The 25,772-nt window shown below is 31.1% G+C and overlaps 1 protein-coding gene and 1 long non-coding RNA gene across 2 annotated transcripts; both read left to right on the top strand.

The window, feature by feature from the left end:
- Nucleotides 1-711: 711 nt before the first annotated feature.
- LOC139901204 (uncharacterized) lies at nucleotides 712-12,750 on the top strand (the record flags this gene model as incomplete). Its single annotated transcript, XM_071883934.1, has 10 exons — nucleotides 712-716; nucleotides 826-887; nucleotides 1,328-1,380; nucleotides 1,497-1,610; nucleotides 11,261-11,410; nucleotides 11,494-11,536; nucleotides 11,643-11,857; nucleotides 11,946-12,100; nucleotides 12,434-12,637; nucleotides 12,711-12,750. Coding segments are annotated over exons 1-10 (1,041 nt in total), but the record flags the coding sequence as incomplete, so codon positions are not given.
- Nucleotides 12,751-12,766: 16 nt separating this feature from the next.
- LOC139897566 (uncharacterized) lies at nucleotides 12,767-14,027 on the top strand. The gene is made up of 3 exons (XR_011776655.1): nucleotides 12,767-12,979; nucleotides 13,061-13,463; nucleotides 13,551-14,027. It is a non-coding gene; the product is annotated as an uncharacterized lncRNA (long non-coding RNA).
- The last annotated feature ends 11,745 nt before the right edge of the window (nucleotides 14,028-25,772 follow it).

The raw sequence follows: 25,772 nt of genomic DNA, 5'->3' as shown, positions 1-25,772 counted from the left end.
GTGTTGGTGATACTGATAGTGATATTGGTGGTACTACCGGTGGCGCTTGTATAACAAGTCTAGCTTGTAAATCACGCACCATTCTTGTCTGGGTTTCTACTCTTCATTCTATCATTTCGGTCCACTCATCTGATTTATGGTTAAGGCTAGAATAGATAATCTCTAATGCTGTATTCTCGAGTTTTTTTAAAGTGGAAAAGAATGAGAAGGAATGGGAAGGGGAGAATAATGATGGAAAGGAATGTAATATGAAATATGTTAAGTATATTCTCGAGTTGAGAGGGAAGAAACAGAAAGGAAAGAAAATTAATTACTTATTTATAATTTATAATATATATATATATATATATATATATATATATATATATATATATATATATATATATATATATATAGTATATTTATATTATTATTATTATATAATCTATCACTATATTATATACATTAAAAGAGAGTCTAGATTAGCTAATATTTGTTTTCAAAACCCTTTTAATTACCGTTAGATTAGAAAATTACGTTACAATAGCCCTTGATCTAACCGTCCTTAAACATTCACTTAAAATATTAGCTAATAAATCATTCTTAATCAATATTATACCCTTAATACCCTTGAAAAAAAAAAGAAAAAAAAGGAAAAAAAAAAAAAAAAAAAACACGGGACCTTAAAAATTTTCTATTCGGATCCATCATCCTGACCAAACTTAGGACTAAATGCCGTAAATCAATTTATCTTCTTCATCCATCGACTAATCTTCTTCCATACCTAATGGATACCTAGAATTTAATTTGATAAGTATTTGCTACTTATCCTTCAAATTTTCTCAGTTTATCTATATCAAAATCGACGAAGCATCGATCAACCGTTTTTAATCTTCATCGATTTGCAGGTATTTTATAATAATTAATTCTTATTCTTATTATTGATGTTTTCGAGCAGATAATGTAACTTAATGTGATGATTTTTCTGATGATGATTGAGCTTATTTTTAGGGTTTCGATCTGTTTCCCCTTTTCGATTTTAATCGGTATGTTGTTTGTGTATGTCTTTGTTACTGTTGCATAAAATTTACTTTTATAGATTAGTACGTACTATAATGATTCCGTAATTTGGAATCAAATCATGATACTTGAGTCATTCTTGATTTTTCATTCAATAGTTTTATAATTAGTATATGTATGATGTGTGATTGTTATTATATTTGGTGCTGAAACTGCAATTGTCCGGTCACAGGTTCACCAAGTTCATAAATAATCAATCATGGGTTCTTTCTACCATTATTTGTACATGCTCAGTTGACTTAATATGTTTAAATTCAGTTTTTTTCAGGAACTCATGCTATTACCTGTGCACTTTTCGCTTTCTTAAGGCTGGGTGATGAGGTAACACTTCATTTTGGTAACACTTCATTTTGTTACTTTAAATCGTCAAAGGACTATAGTATCTTTTTGTGCATTTTATCATTATGAGTTTTGTAATGATTGATTCGGTTTTTTAGTTATTGTCGGTTGTTGTTGCTCCTTACGATACTCTGGAAGAAGTTATAGGAATAAGAGATGGCAATGGATTAGGTTCTCTCAAAGATTTTGGAATCAAGTATCGAGAAGTTGCAGTAAGTTGTTACTTAGCTTGGTTTCGTGTGACGACCCGGAAATTTTCGACTAAATTTAAACTTTATCTTTATATTATTCTGACACGATAAGCAATGTTTGTTAAGTTAAATCTCAAGGATTTTAAACTATGTTTATACATTCATTTAAACCTCGACCAAATTTCAATGATTCACGAACCATTAAATGAACATATATGAATATGTATGTATATGTGTATATGTTATAAATTGAAAATGTCAACAAAGTATTTAAAAGTATAATGCTTTATATGAACGTATTTGTTTCAATATGATTATCGACGAAATTAAAAAAAATATATTAAATGATTGAATTATCAGAAACATTGAATTATGATTACAAGTCTCTGTTGAGAGGTCCACTATGATTTGAGAAATCTATTCCTCTTAACGATATTCGGAATAATTTGTAAAGCTATTTATAAATAAAAATAAAAAGTGTCATTTACGAAAGTTAGACAAAAGCTAGTGGAGAATTGGTTTCCATAATATTCTATTAATCTATTTTCAAACGTACAAAAACGTTTTCAGTTTAAAAAGAACTTTATTATTAAAACGTATATAACTTTTATAAATATCTAGAATCACTTTTGACAACTCATTACTTAACCAGTATAATAAATATAACGATATTTATATTTTATTTCATTAAATATATATAACGATTTAAATTAATATTATATATATTTATACACGTATTATACATACATAGTTTTTATACTTTTACTATACTTTAACTTTACCTTTACTTTACTTTTACTTACTTTAACTTTAATAATTCACTTTAATAATTCATACTTTAATAATTCACTTTAATAATTCATACTTTAATAATTCACTTTAATAATTCATACTTTAATAATTCACTTTAATAATTCATACTTTAATAATTCACTTTAATAATTCAAAAATCTATTATAAATAGAATTCAATAGGTTTCATTATTTCATAGAAACTTGAAAATATATTTCTCTAAACTCTCTCAATCGAATTACACATATATATATATTTTCTTTGTATTATTTCAAGATATTATTAGTATACATAAAATACTATGACGGAGTTATATTCAGACGATTTTAAAATAAGTTTTCAAACGGGATAGAGCTAAGGAAATTATGGGTTATAGCTATGGAGGTTATGGGTATTGATCGAGGGTATTGCTCGTGAGGTCAACCTAACGTTTATCATTTTCGTTTCGTCTACGTACTTTCCTGCAATATTGAATCTCAATATTGATACGTGAGCACTCATAACTTAACTTTTATATTTCAATAGTGTATCCCTGACTAGTGCTCGAGTATATAGGATTATGCATGCTTGTACATTCGATATTGTCCTTAGATAGGTTTGTTGAATCCTGAATTAGATACATATGCTACTGAGATAGGGTATATGATATGCATGTCATTAGAAAGCTAGCGAAAAATTAAGAACTTTTCATTTAGATATCGAATGGTTTTGATGAACAGATTAGAAGTTATAGTCAACTGAATTTTAGTATTATTGTTAAAATGATTATTATTACTATCGTCGTTATTATTTTAATAGAAATATCATTGTTATTATAAAATATCATTATTACTATTATGTTAGTATTATCATTTTATCATTATAACATTTTAAGTAAATATAAATATTGTTATTTTTTTTATAGAATAATAATTATTATTATTACAAAATAATACAACTTTTACTTATTATTATTATGATTAATATTATTTTATCAAATAAATAGGGGATACAAAGATATTTTTCACCACGCGTAATATAATTACATTAATAATACTTACCACTATAGTTTTACGATATTAAGTGAACTTTATAAATTTTACTACTTAAGATATATAAAAGTATATTTTATCATATATAAACGTTAATATAAATTTTTATTAATAAATGACTTATTATTATAAAATCTAATAAATATATTTAAATATATAAAATGACTATAGTTAAGTTATATAATAAACACGTATAAATTTTAGAAGTCATTTTGGGTTAAGTTTACTTTTGTTGACTTTTGCATATTAGTCTCGAGCATTAGGATTGTGGTACACTATGACTTGACCAAAAATTGTTAGACAAATATTGACCAACATATAAATATATATAATTAATATAGGTTCGTGAATCCGAGGCCAACCTTGCACTTGTTAAATGACGTTATATGTATTTTTACTACGAAATACAGTATGGTGAGTTTCATTTGCTCCCTTTTATATATATTTTTAGGACTGAGAATACATGCGCTGCTTTTATTAATGTTTTACGAAATAGGCACAAGTACTAAAACTAATTCTACGTGGGTTTAAACCAGAAATATACCCTTAGCTTGGTAACATTAAACTACTTGTCTATGTACGGTAGGCGCGAATCCTAAAGATAGATCTATTGGGCCTGACAAACCCCATCCTGACTATGGGATGCTTTAGTACTTCGAGGTTATTTTAAACACACCTGATCTGGTGTACTTCACAGGGTAAAACATGAACGTTAAGGCTTGTTACCGGGTGCCTACAACTTATAGAATACTTTTATACACTTGCGAGTGTACATATATTTATAAACGGAAATCTTGTGGTCTATTAATATATTGAAATGATTGTTATGATAAACCTATGAACTCACCAACCTTTTGGTTGACACTTTAAAGCATGTTTATTCTCAGGTATTAAAGAAATCTTCCGCTGTGCATTAGCTCATTTTAAGGATATTACTTGGAGTCATTCATGGCATATTTTGAAAGACGTTGCATTCAAGTTATTGAGTTCATCAAGATTATTATTAAGCCAATTATAGTTGGATGTATTATGAAATGGTGTGCATGCCATCAACTTTCGTTGTAAAGAAAGTTTGTCTTTTAAAAACGAATGCAATGTTTGTAAAATGTATCATATAGAGGTCAAATACCTCGCGATGTAATCAACTATTGTGAATCGTTTATAATGTATATGAACGGGTCCTTTCAGTTGGTATCAGAGCGGTGGTCTTAGCGAACCAGGTCTTGCATTAGTGTGTATAACTGATAGTTGTTAAGATGCATCAGTGAGTCTGGACTTCGACCGTGTCTGCATGTCAAAAGTTTTGCTTATCATTTTTAGTCTGAAATCATCTACTTACCACCCTTAGGAAATTACCTGCTTATCATTCTTAAGTCTAGACGCGTTTTCCTACATTTATTGCATAATAGTGTATAGACGAATTCTTATCTTAGCATATCTGTTACTGTGAACTTTGACTGACATCTTTCAAAGATTCCTCCGTAATTTATGGGATTTTGGTATTATATATACATATGTAAATTATGTATTGAAGAATACCAAATCTAAATTCTACAATCTATTTCATAAAAAAAAAATTCTTTCCCTGATCATACAAGATGGATCCCTCAACCAGTTTGAGTTCCTCGGATTCCGACAGCTATGCCGATATGGATTTCCACATGAGCTCCGAAAGCAGCGTGACCGGAATGGATCAACCAATTAGCCATCATCTATTCTGGATGAATTGGGGATGGGTTCGTAATCGACTTAACCATTGGAGACAAGAAGAAGGTGATCCCTTTCATCCACCACATTGCCCTCTTGGCAATGAACCTGAAGCACTTACTGGCGAACCTGTCCGAAACACCATTTTCTCTCTCATTTCCAGAGTATCTCGTCATGATTATATACTACACCAAATTCTAGATCTTATTTATCCGCTCGTCCTAACCGACAATCACCCCGGTGTAATAGAAGAAGTCAACGAGCTTCGCGCTCGGGTAGTGGCTTTGGAGAATATGGTGCAAAGGTTACAAACACCAGCAGCAGCACCAGCAGCATAACCAGTACCACCATCAACAACATCAACAGTACCATTACCACCACCAACAACAACCGCATCGCAAACCTCAACTTCACAATCTGTCCCACGAGCATCGACGTCATACGCCATGTAGATACCAAGGAATACCACAACGATTAAGTATTGATTCATAACTTCATTGGGGAAACATTCTACGGCGATTATGTAATTTCTAAAGTTTAGAAATTATCTATCCTAGCCTTAACCATAAATCAAATGAGTTTAATTTAATATTAACTCATTAAATCTATATTACATCTGAAGAAATATACACATATATATTTCCATAAAGACTGTAATAAAATTCTTTTGTACAAAATATTAATTGTGAATTTTTTTTTAACGGGTAGGTAATACCCAAGAGATATATAAATTCACAATTAATATATTACATTCTTCGAATCTGATTCAGCAAGTCATCCATTATACTCCCTACTTTCACAACAATATACATTCTTTTATAGAAATCAAAACAACCATACTCATTCAAAATCTAATTACATATTCTGATTTTAAAATCTCAGAATTCGATTCAAGATATAACCGAAATCATCACTCTTAGATTCCTACATCTTTCAAAGCTATACTTTGACTTCAAAACTGTGTTAGAACATCATATGTATATTAACGATTACAAACTGTGTTCAAACTCTCCGAAGTTTTCGAAGACACTTCAAACAATGAACAATCGAGATGATGATCCAACCACATATTACCCACATTTATGTACCTAAAAAGCTCTCGAAGCCAAAGTCATAGTTCGACGCGTATCCGTGTCAGACCCTTTGGCATTTATTAGCTAAAATGACTTTTCAATTCCTTTTCAAAGTAGACAGTTTTGTCGCAGCTCCAGCAAGTCAACTTCGACTTTTCAGTCGGACTAGTCTTATTATAACCTCGATAGATACGTTGCCCTTTCGTCATGGTTACCGGGGAACCTTTCATATCTCGTCACATTAGCAGTAAACTTATCAACAACTTCATTAACCTTCGACTTAAGCCTCTCCGAAAATCCACTATACTTATTCATTAAAACCCCATCATGTACTCACCTACATCCTGTAACAATAATTGTCACACCAACTACTGGGAATTAGCAATCAGTATTTTGAATTTCGCGATAATTTTACATTAAAAGTTATATGTATACATATAACGTCTATCTCCTAGACTTACATACTTCGAATGTGAATTTTCTGAAAAACATCCCAAACTATGAACTAGTTCTCCGAAATTGGAAAAATGCTGATGAAGCAGCAAAAACTGTAAACGACTTTAACAGTCAAAAGTTTGATGATAAAGAATAGTATGGTGGTAAAGCTGAGAAAAAGAGAAGGTTTGAAACTGGAAAATGGATTGAGCAGACCATGAAGGAGGCTGTGGACAAATCACAAAGACTAAACCTGCTTTCAAAGGATCCAAATGTTTCAGTGTCTACTGAAATCGTTAGCAAACACCTTACTTCTTATTCTAAACCTTTACAGACAAATCTTCATCATCATCCATCAATATTAGAAATTCTAAGATATTATCATATCTTTCATTATAAATATCCGCGATATTTCTGAAGATATTTTCACAACTAATCTTATCTGAGGTCATTTATCTCTTTGCGCTATCAGTGTTACATCATATAAGAAACTATTAGTTTCTATATTCTATAAACTTTCGAGTTTAAATTATGAATGTTTTTAAAGCAGTGTTGGGAACTGAAACATGAGTTAGTATAATATAATGACACTTGATCAACGTGATTATATTACATTAAGTCATGCTGAGTTTCTAATGGAACGTGATGATTCATAGAACATACCGTCATCATGTACTATTTACACGACTCTTACTATCTACCCAATTTCCAAACATATTAAGAACATATCATCTTGATAGCTCTATATTTTCAGATATTCTGGTAAGTTGCCAAATTAAGATCGTGCCATTACGATTTTCTTCTTGGAACATTAACTATGTTCATCCAAAAATTCATATCTACGAATTCTGGACCATTATCCGCTTGACTTAAGGCTGGGAAGAGAAAATGAAAGCATGAAGCTCCGAAATATAATAGAGAATATAAAGCCCGATAACAACCTCGAAATTACAAACCGTGTATATCAATGCGTATAGCAATATAAAGACACGGGAGAATGAAAAACACAATAACCCCAAGGTAATTGTAGAAGAAAATAACTTCCTCCGGTGGTAGATGAAAAAGAAGAATGACAGATATGAAAGTTAAGAGTATATCAAGAATCAATACTGGGTGAAGCATATTGACAAATACTTTAAAATATGAGTTGAGGGAGAAAGAATAGAAGGTGTGAGTTGTAAGGAAACGAAGGAGGTGGATTTATAGTGAAATACCCGACAGAGAAATCAAGATGGATTATCGTATTAATTCGAAGAGAATCATAATCTCCTTAATCACCGAAGCATCAAATCCAACATAGATTACAAAGATTTTCTTTAAATTCGGAGATCAATTGTGATGACGTCAAAAGATATGACGAATCACTATAATCTTATTTCCTTCATTTACGATAACTTCCCTCATACGCTTTGAGTAATCGAATTATTTTATCCATACTTCTTAGACATGATAAAACTTCATAATCGTCATAATAACATTCTCATTGTTAGCCATAACGACCTCTATCAAATTTCGGGGACGAAATTTCTTTAACGGGTAGGTACTGTGACGACCCGGAAATTTTCGACTAAATTTAAACTTTATCTTTATATTATTCTGACACGATAAGCAATGTTTGTTAAGTTAAATCTCAAGGATTTTAAACTATATTTATACATTCATTTAAACCTCGACCAAATTCCAATGATTCACGAACCATTAAATGAACATATATGAATATGTATGTATATGTGTATATGTTATAAATTGAAAATGTCAACAAAGTATTTAAAAGTATAATGCTTTATATGAACGTATTTGTTTCAATATGATTATCGACGAAATTAAAAAATATATATTAAATGATTGAATTATCAGAAACATTGAATTATGATTACAAGTCTCTGTTGAGAGGTCCACTATGATTTGAGAAATCTATTCCTCTTAACGATATTCGGAATAATTTGTAAAGCTATTTATAAATAAAAATAAAAAGTGTCATTTACGAAAGTTAGACAAAAGCTAGTGGAGAATTGGTTTCCATAATATTCTATTAATCTATTTTCAAACGTACAAAAACGTTTTCAGTTTAAAAAGAACTTTATTATTAAAACGTATATAACTTTTATAAATATCTAGAATCACTTTTGACAACTCATTACTTAACCAGTATAATAAATATAACGATATTTATATTTTATTTCATTAAATATATATAACGATTTAAATTAATATTATATATATTTATACACGTATTATACATACATAGTTTTTATACTTTTACTATACTTTAACTTTACCTTTACTTTACTTTTACTTACTTTAACTTTAATAATTCACTTTAATAATTCATACTTTAATAATTCACTTTAATAATTCATACTTTAATAATTCACTTTAATAATTCATACTTTAATAATTCACTTTAATAATTCATACTTTAATAATTCACTTTAATAATTCATACTTTAATAATTCACTTTAATAATTCAAAAATCTATTATAAATAGAATTCAATAGGTTTCATTATTTCATAGAAACTTGAAAATATATTTCTCTAAACTCTCTCAATCGAATTACACATATATATATTTTCTTTGTATTATTTCAAGATATTATTAGTATACATAAAATACTATGACGGAGTTATATTCAGACGATTTTAAAATAAGTTTTCAAACGGGATAGAGCTAAGGAAATTATGGGTTATAGCTATGGAGGTTATGGGTATTGATCGAGGGTATTGCTCGTGAGGTCAACCTAACGTTTATCATTTTCGTTTCGTCTACGTACTTTCCTGCAATATTGAATCTCAATATTGATACGTGAGCACTCATAACTTAACTTTTATATTTCAATAGTGTATCCCTGACTAGTGCTCGAGTATATAGGATTATGCATGCTTGTACATTCGATATTGTCCTTAGATAGGTTTGTTGAATCCTGAATTAGATACATATGCTACTGAGATAGGGTATATGATATGCATGTCATTAGAAAGCTAGCGAAAAATTAAGAACTTTTCATTTAGATATCGAATGGTTTCGATGAACGGATTAGAAGTTATAGTCAACTGAATTTTAGTATTATTGTTAAAATGATTATTATTACTATCGTCGTTATTATTTTAATAGAAATATCATTGTTATTATAAAATATCATTATTACTATTATGTTAGTATTATCATTTTATCATTATAACATTTTAAGTAAATATAAATATTGTTATTTTTTTTTATAGAATAATAATAATTATTATTACAAAATAATACAACTTTTACTTATTATTATTATGATTAATATTATTTTATCAAATAAATAGGGGATACAAAGATATTTTTTACCACGCGTAATATAATTACATTAATAATACTTACCACTATAGTTTTACGATATTAAGTGAACTTTATAAATTTTACTACTTAAGATATATAAAAGTATATTTTATCATATATAAACGTTAATATAAATTTTTATTAATAAATGACTTATTATTATAAAATCTAATAAATATATTTAAATATATAAAATGACTATAGTTAAGTTATATAATAAACACGTATAAATTTTAGAAGTCATTTTGGGTTAAGTTTACTTTTGTTGACTTTTGCATATTAGTCTCGAGCATTAGGATTGTGGTACACTATGACTTGACCAAAAATTGTTAGACAAATATTGACCAACATATAAATATATATAATTAATATAGGTTCGTGAATCCGAGGCCAACCTTGCACTTGTTAAATGACGTTATATGTATTTTTACTACGAAATACAGTATGGTGAGTTTCATTTGCTCCCTTTTATATATATTTTTAGGACTGAGAATACATGCGCTGCTTTTATTAATGTTTTACGAAATAGGCACAAGTACTAAAACTAATTCTACGTGAGTTTAAACCAGAAATATACCCTTAGCTTGGTAACATTAAACTACTTGTCTATGTACGGTAGGCGCGAATCCTAAAGATAGATCTATTGGGCCTGACAAACCCCATCCTGACTATGGGATGCTTTAGTACTTCGAGGTTATTTTAAACACACCTGATCTGGTGTACTTCACAGGGTAAAACATGAACGTTAAGGCTTGTTACCGGGTGCCTACAACTTATAGAATACTTTTATACACTTGCGAGTGTACATATATTTATAAACGGAAATCTTGTGGTCTATTAATATATTGAAATGATTGTTATGATAAACCTATGAACTCACCAACCTTTTGGTTGACACTTTAAAGCATGTTTATTCTCAGGTATTAAAGAAATCTTCCGCTGTGCATTAGCTCATTTTAAGGATATTACTTGGAGTCATTCATGGCATATTTTGAAAGACGTTGCATTCAAGTTATTGAGTTCATCAAGATTATTATTAAGCCAATTATAGTCGGATATATTATGAAATGGTGTGCATGCCATCAACTTTCGTTGTAAAGAAAGTTTGTCTTTTAAAAACGAATGCAATGTTTGTAAAATGTATCATATAGAGGTCAAATACCTCGCGATGTAATCAACTATTGTGAATCGTTTATAATGTATATGAACGGGTCCTTTCATTTCGGCTTGTTTACTTTTGGACCGGTCAATTTGGCTATCTTTTAATTCTCTAATTGGTCAAACTTATTAAAGGAAATTAACCGTTCAACTTGTTTCAGCTTGCAGATGATGGGGGGCTTGATTGGGATGCTCTTGATTTTGCTTTAAAACCTCAAACTAAATGTGCCCTTATTCAAAGATCATATGGATATTCTTGGCGTAAAAGTTTAAGTGTCAACGAAATAGCTAGGGCAATACACATTATCAAGGTTTTTAATTTACTCTTATACTGTTCTTTTCATTATACTCTTATTATTTCCATGTGTTATGTGACAAAATAGTGTTAATGCAGACGCAAAATCCAAATTGTATGGTTATGGTGGATAATTGCTATGGTGAATTCACAAAAGCCCTTGAACTTACGATGGTGTTACGTTTACTTTTTATTTCGTTTCTTAGAAACGAATCGGATATTTATGATAACGGATAAACACGGGGCAGATCTTATTGCAGGAAGTTTGATTAAAAATCCCGGTGGAACAATTTCACCATGCGGTGGGTCCGTTGCAGGGAAAGAAAAATGGGTTAAGGCTGCAGCAGCTCGACTCTCTGCTCAGGGACTCGGGGTTGATTGTGGCTCGACACCTGGCGACATCATGAAGACTTTTTTTCAAGGGTTGTACCTCTCACCTCAAATGGTTGGAGAAGCAATAAAGGTATTTTAATCTAATAAAAAACCAAACACCCTCTTAGTTTTATTCTTAATGTGATTCCTTAATGGTTGTGTTGGTTGTATGTTACAAGGGTGGTTTATTGATTGCTAAAGTTATGTCAACAAAAGGTTACAAGTGCAGCCGCTTCCACGAGTGGTACGTCATGACATGCTTCAACGAGTGCCACGTCTTACACTTATTTGCAGAGATTATTAGATCCTTCAACCTTTTAAAACTTTGTTACAGGTATCTTACAGCAATGTCTTAATGAATTTGTAGTGAATTATATAAATTAGATGATCTACCATTTTTAATTTGTTACGCATTATGCTATGTATTTACTTATTTTATTCTTGACTAACTTGATAAGCTGTATTACTTATTTATATCTACTATTATAACTTACTTATCTGCAAGATCCTTATAGCTAAAATTTCTGCAAGAAGCAGATAATATTTAAACATAAATTAGAAAAAATCAAAGCGCATGCATCCATGAAGACTACTTTTCAACTGTATTAGTATATATACCACCAGAATCCACTCTGTACTCACAAGATACATAACTCGAAAATTTCAGAAGCATGTCTAAAGAGTGTTTTAAGCGGGTGTATGTTCGTACCAAGCCTTTCATATTCATGATTTTCTTGCAGACTTCATATGCAGTTAACGGATTAGTGGTTAAGTCTGCACTAAACAAAGGCTTAAATCATTACACTTTCGCTGTTTATCGAAACACGTTTGCAGCTCTCTGCTTTGCTTCTCTTGCTTTCTTCTTTGAAAGGTATGATCTTTCATGTTAATTATTTCTTGTATGCCATCATTTTTTTGATCATTGCTTTTTTTGACCCAAACAGGAAAGTTAGGCCAAAAATGACTATTTCCATCTTCATCAAGACTTATATTTGTAAATTGTAGCCTGTCCATGTTATAAATTTTCAAGTCTGAATTGCTAGAGAGTATTTTAAGCATATATAATTGTTATATGGTGGTTGATATTGTACAATAGGCCTGTGATATACCAGAATTTGTACTATTCTGGAATGAATTTAACAACGGTAACCTTTGCAACGGCTATGTGTAACATCGTCCCTGCCATTACTTTTGTTATGGCTTGGATCTTAAGGTAATCAATTTTTTTCTCTAATTAATCAGGCAGTTTATTATGGCTACATGTAAATGGGCCGGGCTTGTTTGTTTTTGGTAGACTTGAGAAGGTGAAGATGAAGAGTTTACATAGCCAAGGGAAGATCATAGGTACATTAGTGACGGTTGGGGGAGCGATGATAATGACACTAATAACGGGCCCCGTGATTCAATTTCCATGGACATATCAGCATACGATTCATCAACAATCTTCGGTTAACACCAAAAGTTCTCATGATCAGATTAAGGGATCTCTCATGATTACTGCTGGTTGCTTTTCTTGGGCTAGCTTTGTCATAGTCCAAGTAAGATAAATTCCACTCAGTTTATATATGGTTATCATTTATGAATTCAAGAAGACGAACGCTAGGTGTCAATGGCTGATCCATGAATTCTTGTCGACGGGCCCGCTTATCCTTTCGGAATACTCCTGTTTACATTGATGTATATGATGAGAGGTCCAGGTTAAACAAACTGTTATATTTGGTAGCCAAAAATTACGCCTTTTTCCCACGAATCGTCAATCTAATTTGATGTTGTGGATGTTGTAGGGGACTAATGAAGGTCTACAACAAGGTTACTGTGTGGTGCCAAGTGCAAAAAGATTCATACTTCTCTACTCTTTCTTGAAAAGAAATCTGTCAAATCAAGTGATGGTTTTCTTTTCTTCATGTAATTCGGTTAAATCTCACTCGGAGCTTCTTACTTATATAGTTATATTCAAGTGGAATGTTTTGATATTCACGGGAAACAAAAGCAGCAGAAACGAACTTCTACGTTCTTTGATACGAGCAAGGATAAGTGGCTCATGGATCGATCCATATTGGTTTAATGGGTCAAATGGTAGCAGTTGAAGAGTAATTGTGGTTGTACGTGTGTGTTTTCATGCATGTTCCATTATGTTAGGATATTAGAAGTGTAGTCAGTTTATTTAGTTGTAGTTTATTTAAATTACTAGCATGTTTCCATTATTCCCTTAAGAGTAGGTAAGTGGGTTAGTTTAGTGCACGTTTCCATTTCATAGTAGTAACCGTCCGTTTGCTATTTAAATTCTGTAATTTGCATGGAGGAAGATATGAATGAAAAAGTGGTTTTGAACCAAAGTCTCTTCTTACTCTATATTTCTTGGGAGATTAGCCATCTCGAATCGGCTTCTATCTTAGGAGTTCGTGGTCGACTCGAAGAGACCATATCATTCTTCGACTTTTGCAAAGTAGAGAAAGGAATTTTGTTATGTACTGATGTAACTGCTCCGTGGTCTTGATACCCCTGCTGTGGTATGTCTTTTTCTACACAGAGGTTGCAAGATTTATGGGTTGTCTAGTGGGGTTAAAATGGGTATCTTTTGGGTAATTACTGCTATATAATAATTTCTAATTATTATTTCCTTAATTATGTTCGGTATTCAAAATCAACTGACTTTACCAATGTCTACACTACACTATATATATCAAACACTACACAACATTGAATATGATACATATATGATTTATCATCTAAAAATTGTTATATACATACATATTAAAAATATGAATTTTTATAGTAAAAAAGGCTCACTTTTTTAGTTCTACATACGTGGATGGTAATTTTTCCAAATGTAGATTTACAATTGTTCAAATTAGACATCTGAATATATACAGCTGAAAATTCCAATATATTCTTAGGTTATAGTAGTAGTTACATGAAACTGGATGTCAACAGGGGTACACTATTCAAAGCATTTTAATAAGGGTGACAACTTTGATTCATTTACTTATGAACTGGTTAATTATGACCCAAGTAAATTTTGATAGTCAATTTTAACAGACATGATAGACACTTTGTGGGTGGTTCTCTTAAAATTGGCTCTGAAGGTTTAGGTGTTTACCTGTGGTGTCAAAGCTTTCAGCGGTTTGCTTCTCTATTTTTGGTAAGTAGCAAGTACATACTAAATTATAATTTATGCCTTGCATGAAATCATATATTCATATATACTAATGTTTTTTTGACTTTCTTCTGCTTATCTTGACGTTAGTTCATTATAATTGCCATTAGTTTTAACATCTGAAGTGTAGTAGTATCGAACCAATGAGGGTGCTTTGGTTCATGGTCAGGTTGGAACCGAAACGGATTAGATATTTGATTGGTTTATATTGCGATTCGAATGCCAAATTAAAGCATTGCGTTATTTAGAAGATCTAGCTTTCTTGACAACTCATTCCTCTACCTATTGGTTTGGAATCATCATGCTCCAAGCTCACCATTATTTAAGTCATATATATGCCAATAAGCTTACTTGCTAACTTATTGCTCATTGTAGGAACTGCATTTTACTATGATCAAACAAGTATTTTTTAACGTGTCATTTTCCTCGTCATTTTTATAGTAACTACTTATATTTTAGTTATGATCACAAAAGATAATCTCATTGTTTTAGAGGTATGGATAAGATTTAGGGATGGTGACTGTTAAACCGCTAAAAAGAGTGAAGGTGGAAGTTACTGATTTGGATTGGAAAATCACTTTATTCTTGCTCTACTATCTCCTAGCCTCAAATGTCTCTTACTTTTGTTTAAACAAGATTTTTTATTTTTTTTTTACACATTTGAACTGTTTGATTGTTTATTTGTGTTATCATGATTGAAGATTGTCTTTACCTATTTAGGGTTTACGGTTTATGGTTTACAGTTTAGGATTTAGGGTTTAAGATTAGAATTTTAGAATTTATGGTTTAGAGTTTATGGTTTAAGGTTTAGTGTATAGGGTTTACGATTTAGTGCATAGGGTTTAGGGTTAAGGGTTTAGAGTTTAGGCTTTAGAGTTTAGGGTATAGTTTTTAGAATTTATGGCATGGAGTTTACGGTTTAGGATTTTATGGTTTATGGTTTAGGGTTTAGATATAGGGTTTAGGGTTTAGTTTTTAGAGTTTAGGGTTTAGATTCTAGAATTTATGGTTTAGGTTTAGGGTATAGGGTTTAGGATTTAGGATTTAGGCTTTAGTGTGTAGGGTTAAGGGTTGGTGGTTTATGGTTTAGGGTTGATGGTTTAGGGTTTAGATATAAAGTTTAGGGTTTAGAGTTTAGTGTATAGGGTTTATGGTTTAAGGTCTAGATTTTAGAATTTATGGTTTAGGGTTTAGGGTATAGGATTTAGGGCTTAGGGTTTAGTTTTTACAATTTATGGTTTAAAGTGTGTATATATATATATATATATATATATATATATATATATATATATATATATATATATATATATATATATATATATATATATATATATAGGGTTTAAGATTTAGAGTTTAAGGTTTGGGGTTTAGGGTTTAGTGTATAGGGTTTATGGTATATGGTTTAGGGTTTAGATTTTAGGGATTAGATTTTAGAATTTAAGGTTTAGGGTTTAGAGTTTAGGGTTTGGAGTTTAGGGTTTAGTGTATAGGGTTTATGGTATATGGTTTAGGGTTTAGAGTTTAGGGATTAGATTTTAAAATTTAAGGTTTAGGGTACATGTTTTAGGGTTTAGAGTTTAGGTTAGGGTTTAGGGTTTAGTGTGTAGGGTAAAGGGTTGGTGGTTTAGGTTTAGGATTTAGGATTTAGGGTTAAGAGTTTAGGGTTAAGAGTTTAGGGTTTAGGGTTTAGTGTGTAGGGTAAAGGATTGGTGGTTTTGGGTTTAAGGTTGGTTTAGGGTTTAGATATAGGGTTTGGGGTTTAGAATTTAGTGTATAGGGTTTAAGCTTAATGGATAAAAAGGATTAACATTGAGAGTTAATGGTTTAAGGTTTCGAAATTGCTATTTAGGGTTTACGGTTTATGATTTACAGTATATGATTTACAGTTTATGATTTAGTGTTAAGATTTTAGAACTTATGCTTTAGGGTTTAGTTGGGTTTAGTGTTCAGGGTTTAGATATAGGGTTTGGGGTTTAGTGTTTAGTGTATAGGGTTTAGGTTTTAGAGTTTAGGGTTTAAAGATGAGATTGTAGAATTTAGGGTTTAGGGTTTAAGGTTTAGGGTTTAGAGTTTAGTGTGTAGGGTTAAGGGTTGGTGGTTTAGGGTTGATTTAGGGTTTATGGTTTAGGGTTTGGAGTTTAGAGTTTAGTATATAGAGTTTAAGGTTTAATGTTTAGTGTTTATGGTTTAGACTTTAAGGGAGAATTTATGGTTTGGGGTTTAGGGTATAGGGTTTAGGGCTTAGGGTTTAGTTTTTACATATAGGGTTCAGTGTATAGAATTTAGGGTTTGGGGTTTAGGGTATATGATTTCAGGTTTAGGGTTTAATGTTTAAGGTTTAGGCTTTAGATTTTAGAATTTAAGGTTTATGGTTTAAGGTTTAGTGTTTTGAGTTCAGAGTTTAGGGTTTATGGTTTAGTGTGTAGGGTAAAGGGTTGGTGGTTTAGGGTTTGGGGTTGGTTTAGGGTTTAGAGTTTGGGTTTAGGGTTTAGTGTGTAGGGTAAAGGATTGGTGGTTTTGGGTTTAGGGTTTAGATATTGGGTTTAGGGTTTAGAATTTAGTGTATAGGGTTTAAGATTAATGGATAAAAAGGATTAACGTTGAGAGTTAATGGTTTAAGGTTTCAAAATTGCTATTTAGAGTTTACGGTTTATGGTTTACAGTTTATGATTTAGTGTTAAGATTTTAGAACCTATGCTTTAGGGTTTAAGGTTTAGGGCTTAGTATGGCTAGTGTTCAGGATTTAGATATAGGGTTTAGGGTTTAGTGTATAGGGTTTAGGGTTTAAAGATGAGATTGTAGAATTTAGGGTTTAGGGTTTAAGGTTTAGGGTTTAGAGTTTAGTGTGTAGGGTTAAGGGTTGGTGGTTTAGGGTTTAGGGTTGATTTAGGGTTTAGGATTTAGAGTTTAGTATATAGAGTTTAAGGTTTAGTGTTTGAGGTTTATGGTTTAGACTTTAAGGTAGAATTTATGGTTTGGGGTTTAGGGTATAGGGTTTAGGGCTATAGGTTTAGTTTTTACAATTTATTATTTAGAGTGTACATATATGGTTTAGGGTTTAGGGTTCAATGTATAGGATCTAGGGTTTAGGGTTTAGGGTATATGGTTTCAAGTTTAGGGTTTAAAGTTTAAGATTTTAGGATTTAGATTTTAGAATTTAAGGTTTATGGTTTAAGGTATATGGTTTAGGGTTTTGAGTTCAAAGTTCAGGGTTTAGGGTTTAGGGTTGGTTTAGGGTTTAGTGTTTAGATATAGGGTTTAGGGTTTAGAGTTTAGTGTATAGGGTTTAGGGTTAACATCAAGAAAGTAAGAAGATTTATTTATTTTAAATCACTGCTTTGTTTTTTTTCATATTTTCATTGGTATATTTTAAAACTATTAAAATGTGTAGCCAATAAAAAAACTTTACTTTAATGTTCGTCATAGACTTATTAATAATGAACGGTTGAAATGGGATATAAGAATAATGTTAAACAGATATAAGACTATGAACTGGTAAAAAAAATCATATTTAATGGCTTAAATAAAGTTTAAACTTTTGTTTTACATAAGCATTCACTCCTATCGACTTATTTCAATTGCTTGATATTTTAGAATGCAAATGGAAACCATACTCAAAACACTGCTTAGTTGTGGTCACATTTAAGATTTATGATCTTATAGTTGTTTTGTCCAAGTCCAATTCGTAGCCCAATAAATATAGAGTATTTCAAAACAATGCTTAGTTGGCCACATTCAATATTTATGATCTTATAGTTGTTTTGTCCAAGCCCAATTCGTAGCCCAATGAATATAGCATATTTCGTGGATAGTTTTGATCCGACCCAAATTAAACTGGAAACGATAAAGGCAGTATATATTTTATATTCACAAGCAAAAGATCTCCACCTGCTACCATTAATTTATTTACAAAATCCTCTCAACTATCTTCCATTCCACCATAACGAAATCAGGTTTGTCTGTTTTCTTGATCTCCACTTAGGTTAGTTTACAATTTTCGACACACTTTGCATTGATAATAGGGTTTATCGATTTCAAAACCTGATGAATTTGGGTTAGGTTTATCATCACAAGTTTTTATTTAAACAACTTTAAAATCACCCAATGGATCTGCACTTTATATGAATTTATGTTCTTTATTTGCACATAAATCTATTTAATCTCACTTTTTAATGACTGATTAATATCAGTCTTTTCAGTCACAGCATCACACATGCAGGTGTGATACTGTGAACTGTTTTGTAGATTAAAGTTCATATCAGGTGTTCAGTTTTCATATTGCATGTCAATATATTATTTAATTATGTGCAGAATTCTACCAGTAATGATGCTTAGGGTTTATATGCCAACAATCTGTATTTTGCACTTTAAAGCTAAAATCCAAACTAATTTTACTTAGGGTTTATAATAACAACATATATATTTTGTTTAACACTTTTAAATGAATTAATTGATATGCACTCTTAAATCAATTTGTGTTCTTTGCTTGGACATAAATGGATTGAATCTCACAAATGCACACATGGACGTGTAATGCCAACACAAATGATATTGCTTAGGCTTAATATGCAAACAAATTGTATAGTGCCCTCTAGAGCCGGATTACTAACTGATTTTGCTTAGGATTTATAATAACAACATATTTTAGGCGTGTCTTTTAAATGAACCAATCGATCTGCATCCTAAATACAACTTATGTTCTTTTTTGCACATATTGATTGAACCTCAACACATGTAATGGCTTGAAGATTCACACGATGAACGTAATTATTGATTAAAACAGTAATGTTTTTGGATTAATATTTGATTATATAATAACTTATACCTCAAGTCATTGGCATTTTCATTTGTATTAAATGTGTGGTTTTTTATAATTGTTAACTTTGTTTAAATTTTTAAGAAGTGGTTATAGAAGTCTTCATCAGTTTAGATCTTTTGTAATGCTTAGGTTTTATATGCCAACACCTTAAATTGTTTTTTTAGCTTTAAAATTGACCAATACATGTCCACTTTAGTATCATACAATATTGTTTGTATACATTTAATTTTAGTTCAATATTTACTTCATATATTGCACGTGTAACAATTATTTCCATAAGTATAGAATTTACTGCTCAGACTTCTCAGCCAAACAAATGGAAAATGGGATCGACTTCTCATGGCCCATTGATTTCACACAAGAGATATTTGGAAGACACTGAATTATCTGATGATAGTTCGGATGTTGTAGAAATTAGTAAGAACGAATTTCTTAATGCCACCACAAATCTCGATGCATCCAATCATACAAGTCTGAATATTAAAGAACAACTCGCTGAAGCTGAAATACTCCACTCCTGGACCAGCGGTCATACTATGTACGTTTTCTTCAAGATCCGAAAAGCAAAACTTTGGGTGAGTTAATTTTATTTTCATACAAAATATACTTTACCAAATATGATTTGACCACTGATAGATCACATTCATAAGTACATATGAGAATCTTTTTTTTTTTTGAACATGTTATTGACAAATGTTTATGGACTCTTTAACGATTAAAATATGAATGTGATTTAACGGCTGCCGGAAGAGCTTCAAAAACTACCTAAACTACAAAGTAATTGTGACTATTAGTGTCTCGATCTGAACCACAAAACTCATATATGGGGTTTGAAGCAAGAAAAAAAGATCAAAGAAAAAGTATGTTTCTAAAGGGTAGTTAATTTCTGGATGACAAGTGTTTGATTGTGTTCATGCGTGACGAACGCATGTTCATCATGGTCTTAGATGGAACTCACCCGGTGTAACAGTTTGTTTCGGTATCAAAGTCTTTTGATTCTGCAGGTTTACCGTTAGTTTGTGTAGAAGTGTTAATGAATATGTTGAATGATGTATCTATGGATTTAGTTTCTTTCTATTTTGATGCTTAGTCATGTAATTATTAAACACTTTAAGATGTAACTTATGGCAGCTTAATTGAATAGTTTGGCATGTAATTGAACTTTATGATATGTCAATCGACGAATGATGGTAATTTTGATATGTTGCATATCTTATTATTAAACACGGGTTGCAACTAAACTACTAAAATGTATGATCTTATGTTTGTATAATCTTATTCTTCTGTATATTAAAAAAAAAAGTGTCAATATAAAGATGTTACAAATAGTATTTTTATGGAAACATCAACTTCATATTGATCATCTTCTATTGTTAGATTGTTTGGATAACCAAATTCAAAGCAAAATAACAAATACAATATAATATGGTATTAATAAATGATTTCACCCTTCAAAAATCCCGCGAAATCGCAAAAACATAAAATTTAAATCCCCTATAAAATATTTGGTTTAATGTTCATCAAAGACTTAATAATAGTTCGTTAGTACTTTTTGAAACTTTAAAAATTTCAACCCCTAAAAAACATTTCGTTTAATGTTCATTTAGACATATTAATAGTTTTTTAATTTATATATTTAATTTTATAGCATAAATGATTAAACCCTTCAAAAATCCCGCGAAATCGCGGATCTTTAACTAGTCTATCTATTAATATAAAAGAGAGTTAGTATTAGTACATTCGTCAAAAAAATCGATTAAAAAGCTTAAACTGACATATGGAAAATACACGTGTCATATGAGATTCACCTTTTTATCTATTCCATTTTACCACTTATGTCTAATGCACCCCCAATACAACCCTAATTTTAAAATTCCCTAATAATCTATCCAGAGATGCATCTATCATCTTATCTCCCGCCTTAATTTCAAAATTGACATCTACTACAACCCTAATTTCTCTTCAAATGAACAAAAAAACACCTAAAACCGCCAATTATGGATTATGGCTTAACGACACATGGAATTTCCAAATGTCAAATTATATCCAGCGGAACAATCGTATAACTTTTAATCGGCGATGTATATTTCTCATTATATCAATGTTATACAGAGCCAGCGATTAACTCAACACGTATGTTTAGTCATAAAGCCTTAGTTGTTTCCGCTAGGTTTTTGAATCAAGTAGATGCCCACCCATTTCACTTATATAATACTATCAATTACGGAGCAATATTTTTATTAACTTCCCAGAAATTAGGATAGAATCTTGATGCTGTTGTTCTGTTGGCAAGACTCTGATATTTTCAATGGTCTTGTATCTTTCTAACTAAAAGATTGTTCTCCTGTTAACGAGCACCAACTGTTCGATCTAATGCCTCAACGATGATGGTGCATTGCATAAGGGGTTTGCCATGAACTTAAAATATGCATAAAGATAGCATTTTGCTGTCTACAATGACTGTCCATATAGTATATGATAATTATGTTTATACTTTGCTTTGTGAGCTATTAGATACTATTAATTTTATAATGTTCGTTTTTTATTTTCAGAAAGAAATGAAGAAAGCGATTCATCCTCGGATGCAATGGATCTCATATGTGACTCAAAGTGGTCGACTGATGCATGTTATGTTTGACCAAATTACACTAGGCTGGAAAAGTTTATCACTTCAGAGCAAGACGAAAAATGGCCGAAAGTGTTGGTCAGGTTGCTAAGTTCAAGCATCTATATGGACAAGTGGAAGAGGAGAAAGAAGATGTGTCTAAAAGGTGAACCAGCAGGTCCCTTTATGTTCGTATTTTATAAGTTCATCATAAACTTTATTTAAACTGGGTTCGTCCCAACACAAATTTCTGCCCTTTTGATACATTTGCTTTTATTTTGGTTCGCTAATTTAAGGTACTGTTTACTAATTGGTCAACTGGTATTCTTATTGCTTATTAGTGGAGCATATGCAAATCTTTGTTGCTGCATTTTATAGCAATAGGTAAGTTTGAGCGTTTTATAGCATTGTTTGATCTACCTAAGTAACACCCTTCTTAAATCTGGTAAGGTTCTTATTACATCATATGCATTTATATTGGACGTGCATCTAAATTCATCTTTTCATCTTTCTTAGTATGCTCAATGGTCATAAGAATATTACTTGGGATGTTGTACGATCTTTTAATTTGTATTGTCATGCTAATCTATTTAAATTTATTGTCAGGATGTAGGTAAAAAGGGATATGGATATGACAAGCACAACCTAATTAATGAACTAATACTTGTGGATGAACGGGTTAATTGTTATCCTCATATGATTAGAAACACTTATTGTGCATTTTTGTTATATGATTTGTTAGACTTATATATCAAATGACGTTGTTTTCATCATTACATATATAAACACTTTACCTGTGTCATTTGTGTAATCATATAGGGTAGTTAATGCCCTCCTCTGTATTTCTATTTGTTGTATCTACATTCTTTAAAAAATTATATTGCTTTTTAAAATAAAATGTTATCAAAACATGTTCATACTACCAATGTTGACTAATAATAGTCAGACTAAATTTAATATGTACTTTATGGTCATTCTAACTCATGCAATTGTGTTGCTGTCAATAGATGAATTTGATTCAATGCAGTGTTGCTTTTGAAACGAGATCATGAATACCATATCATACTATAACTATGTACATTGATTTTTATCTCACTTTCGTTTTTTTTACTTTTTGTGTCAAAATAATCCATTTGAGTCTAAATGTACCTCGAGTCGTGATCCTAATCGGTTTTTGAGCAGCCGTGCAACGCACGGGCTCAAAAACCTAGTATTATATATAATATATCGTAAATTTCGTAAATATTTATAAAAAGAATAAAAGTCAAGATGTGGGGATAATCGACGAAAGTTTTGAGGCTGTGTAGATATATACATACATTTACGTTTAATATAATTATAATATTTCAGAATTTTTTTGGATGGTATATGGGTCTGGAAGTGCACCGTATGTTCATAAAAGTTGTTTTCCGTTGTAATCATCCCAAAAATGGGCAGACAGCAATCTAGATAAAAAGGCCTTTTATTCTCCTTCCAAACCCTTTCCTCTCTTCTCCTTTCTTTTCAAGAAAAAACTCAAGAATCATTGATTAGTGTTTTATCTATCTCTCTCCTTTCTTTTCCGCTCAATAAAAAACTCGAGAACACAGCCTAAGACTTTAGAGATTACATAAGCGCCGCAGAATGTTTCTCCAATGAAGTTATGAATTAATACTTTATCGGTTATTGTTGTTGGTACTCCTTGGTATCTATGGTGCGTATGACGTTGATGCTAGTAGGACAGTTTGTGATGTTGTGGATGTTGTTGGTGGTGGTATTGGTACTGTTGGTGTTGATGATGGTGGTACTGTTGATGCTGGTGATGCTGCTGGTGCTTGTAACCTTTGCACCATATTTTTCAAAGCCACTACCCGAGCGCGAAGCTCGTTGACTTCTTCTATTACACCAGGATGATTGTCGGTTCGGACGAGCGGGTGAATAAGATCTAGAATTTGAGATAGTATATAATCGTGATGAGATACTCTGAAAATGAGAGAGAGAATGGTGTTTCGGACAGGTTCACCGGTAAGTGCTTCAGGTTCTTCGCCAATAGGGCAATATGTTGGATGGAAATGATCTCCTTCTTTGCATTTCTATTGATTAAGTCGACTATGAACCCATCCCCAATTCATCCAGAATTGATGATGGCTAATTGGTTGATCCATTCCGGTTACACTGCTTTCGGAGCTCGAGTGGAAATCCATATCGGAATAGCTGTCGGAATTCGAGGAATTTGAACTAGTTGCGAGTTCCATCTCGTACGGTTAGATAAAGAATTTTTCAATATAAAATGATTTTCAGATATCAGATGATATTCTAATTATATAGAATACCTATATATAGTGCAGGAGATCCCGTAGATTACGGAGGGAATTAAGGAAACGTGTCAGACAAGGTCTAATGTGATGGAATATGAATTCGTCTGTACACCATCTATGCAATAATTGCAATAAGACGTGTCGAGACTGAAAATGATAAGTAGATATTTTTTTGACAAGGAATGATATGCAAAACTTTTGACATGCAGACAAGGTCCAAGTCCAGACTCATTAATGCATCCTAACAACTACTAGGTCGAAGTCCAGACTCACTGTGATGACCCGGAAATTTCTGATCAAATTTAAACTTTAATCTTTATATGATTTCGACACGATAAGCAAAGTATGTATAGTTGAGTCTCAAAAAGTTTGAACTGTTTCATATGCATTCATTTGACCCTTTGACTATGTTCGACGATTCACGAACAATTAATTGTAAATAGATATGTGTGAAAATATATATAAATAATAATTAGAAATATAAATTGAAATATTATATGAAGTAATTGTTAGAATTAATAATGTAAAATAAAATAATATATATTATTATTATTATTTAAGACATATCCATATATAAATAAAGTATATTAAAAATAAATATTGAATGATTGTAATACTCCTTTGATATTTCGATTGATATTAAGCAAGTTAAATACGAACTTATGTAATTTTAAAATAAAAGGTGATCCGAAAATGAGTTATATAAGTTATAGGCTTATTAAAAGTATATTTAGGATCTAATTATTTGATTTTAACAATTTTTATATTTTATCCATAAATGAGAGGGACAGTTGATGTAATTTTTATTTATTAAATTAATGACTGAATTTTATACCAAAAAGACTAAAATAATTAAAGATAATTAATCTTAAAATTTGGGATTTTTCTGAGATCTTTTGTCCGCCACTAATTATCAACGGGGTACGATTTAGCAGTCTGTGAAAACTGTCGGCAGGTTGAATACAAATTAAAAGTCACAGATTTAATTTAAGTGTGCTTTTTGTGAACTGGATGCCATTATATGAGATAGTAGTTAAAGTATATCATTATTTTACTTCAACATGTGATATATATCTATCAACTTGTTCAACACCTACATACGTACATATCCCATCACCTTTGGTGATT

The sequence above is a fragment of the Rutidosis leptorrhynchoides genome, chromosome 3 (genome assembly GCF_046630445.1).
Source record: "Rutidosis leptorrhynchoides isolate AG116_Rl617_1_P2 chromosome 3, CSIRO_AGI_Rlap_v1, whole genome shotgun sequence".
Lineage (NCBI taxonomy): Eukaryota > Viridiplantae > Streptophyta > Magnoliopsida > Asterales > Asteraceae > Rutidosis > Rutidosis leptorrhynchoides.
Note: the sequence above shows the minus strand (reverse complement) of the source record. Positions and strands in the feature narration are given on the sequence as shown.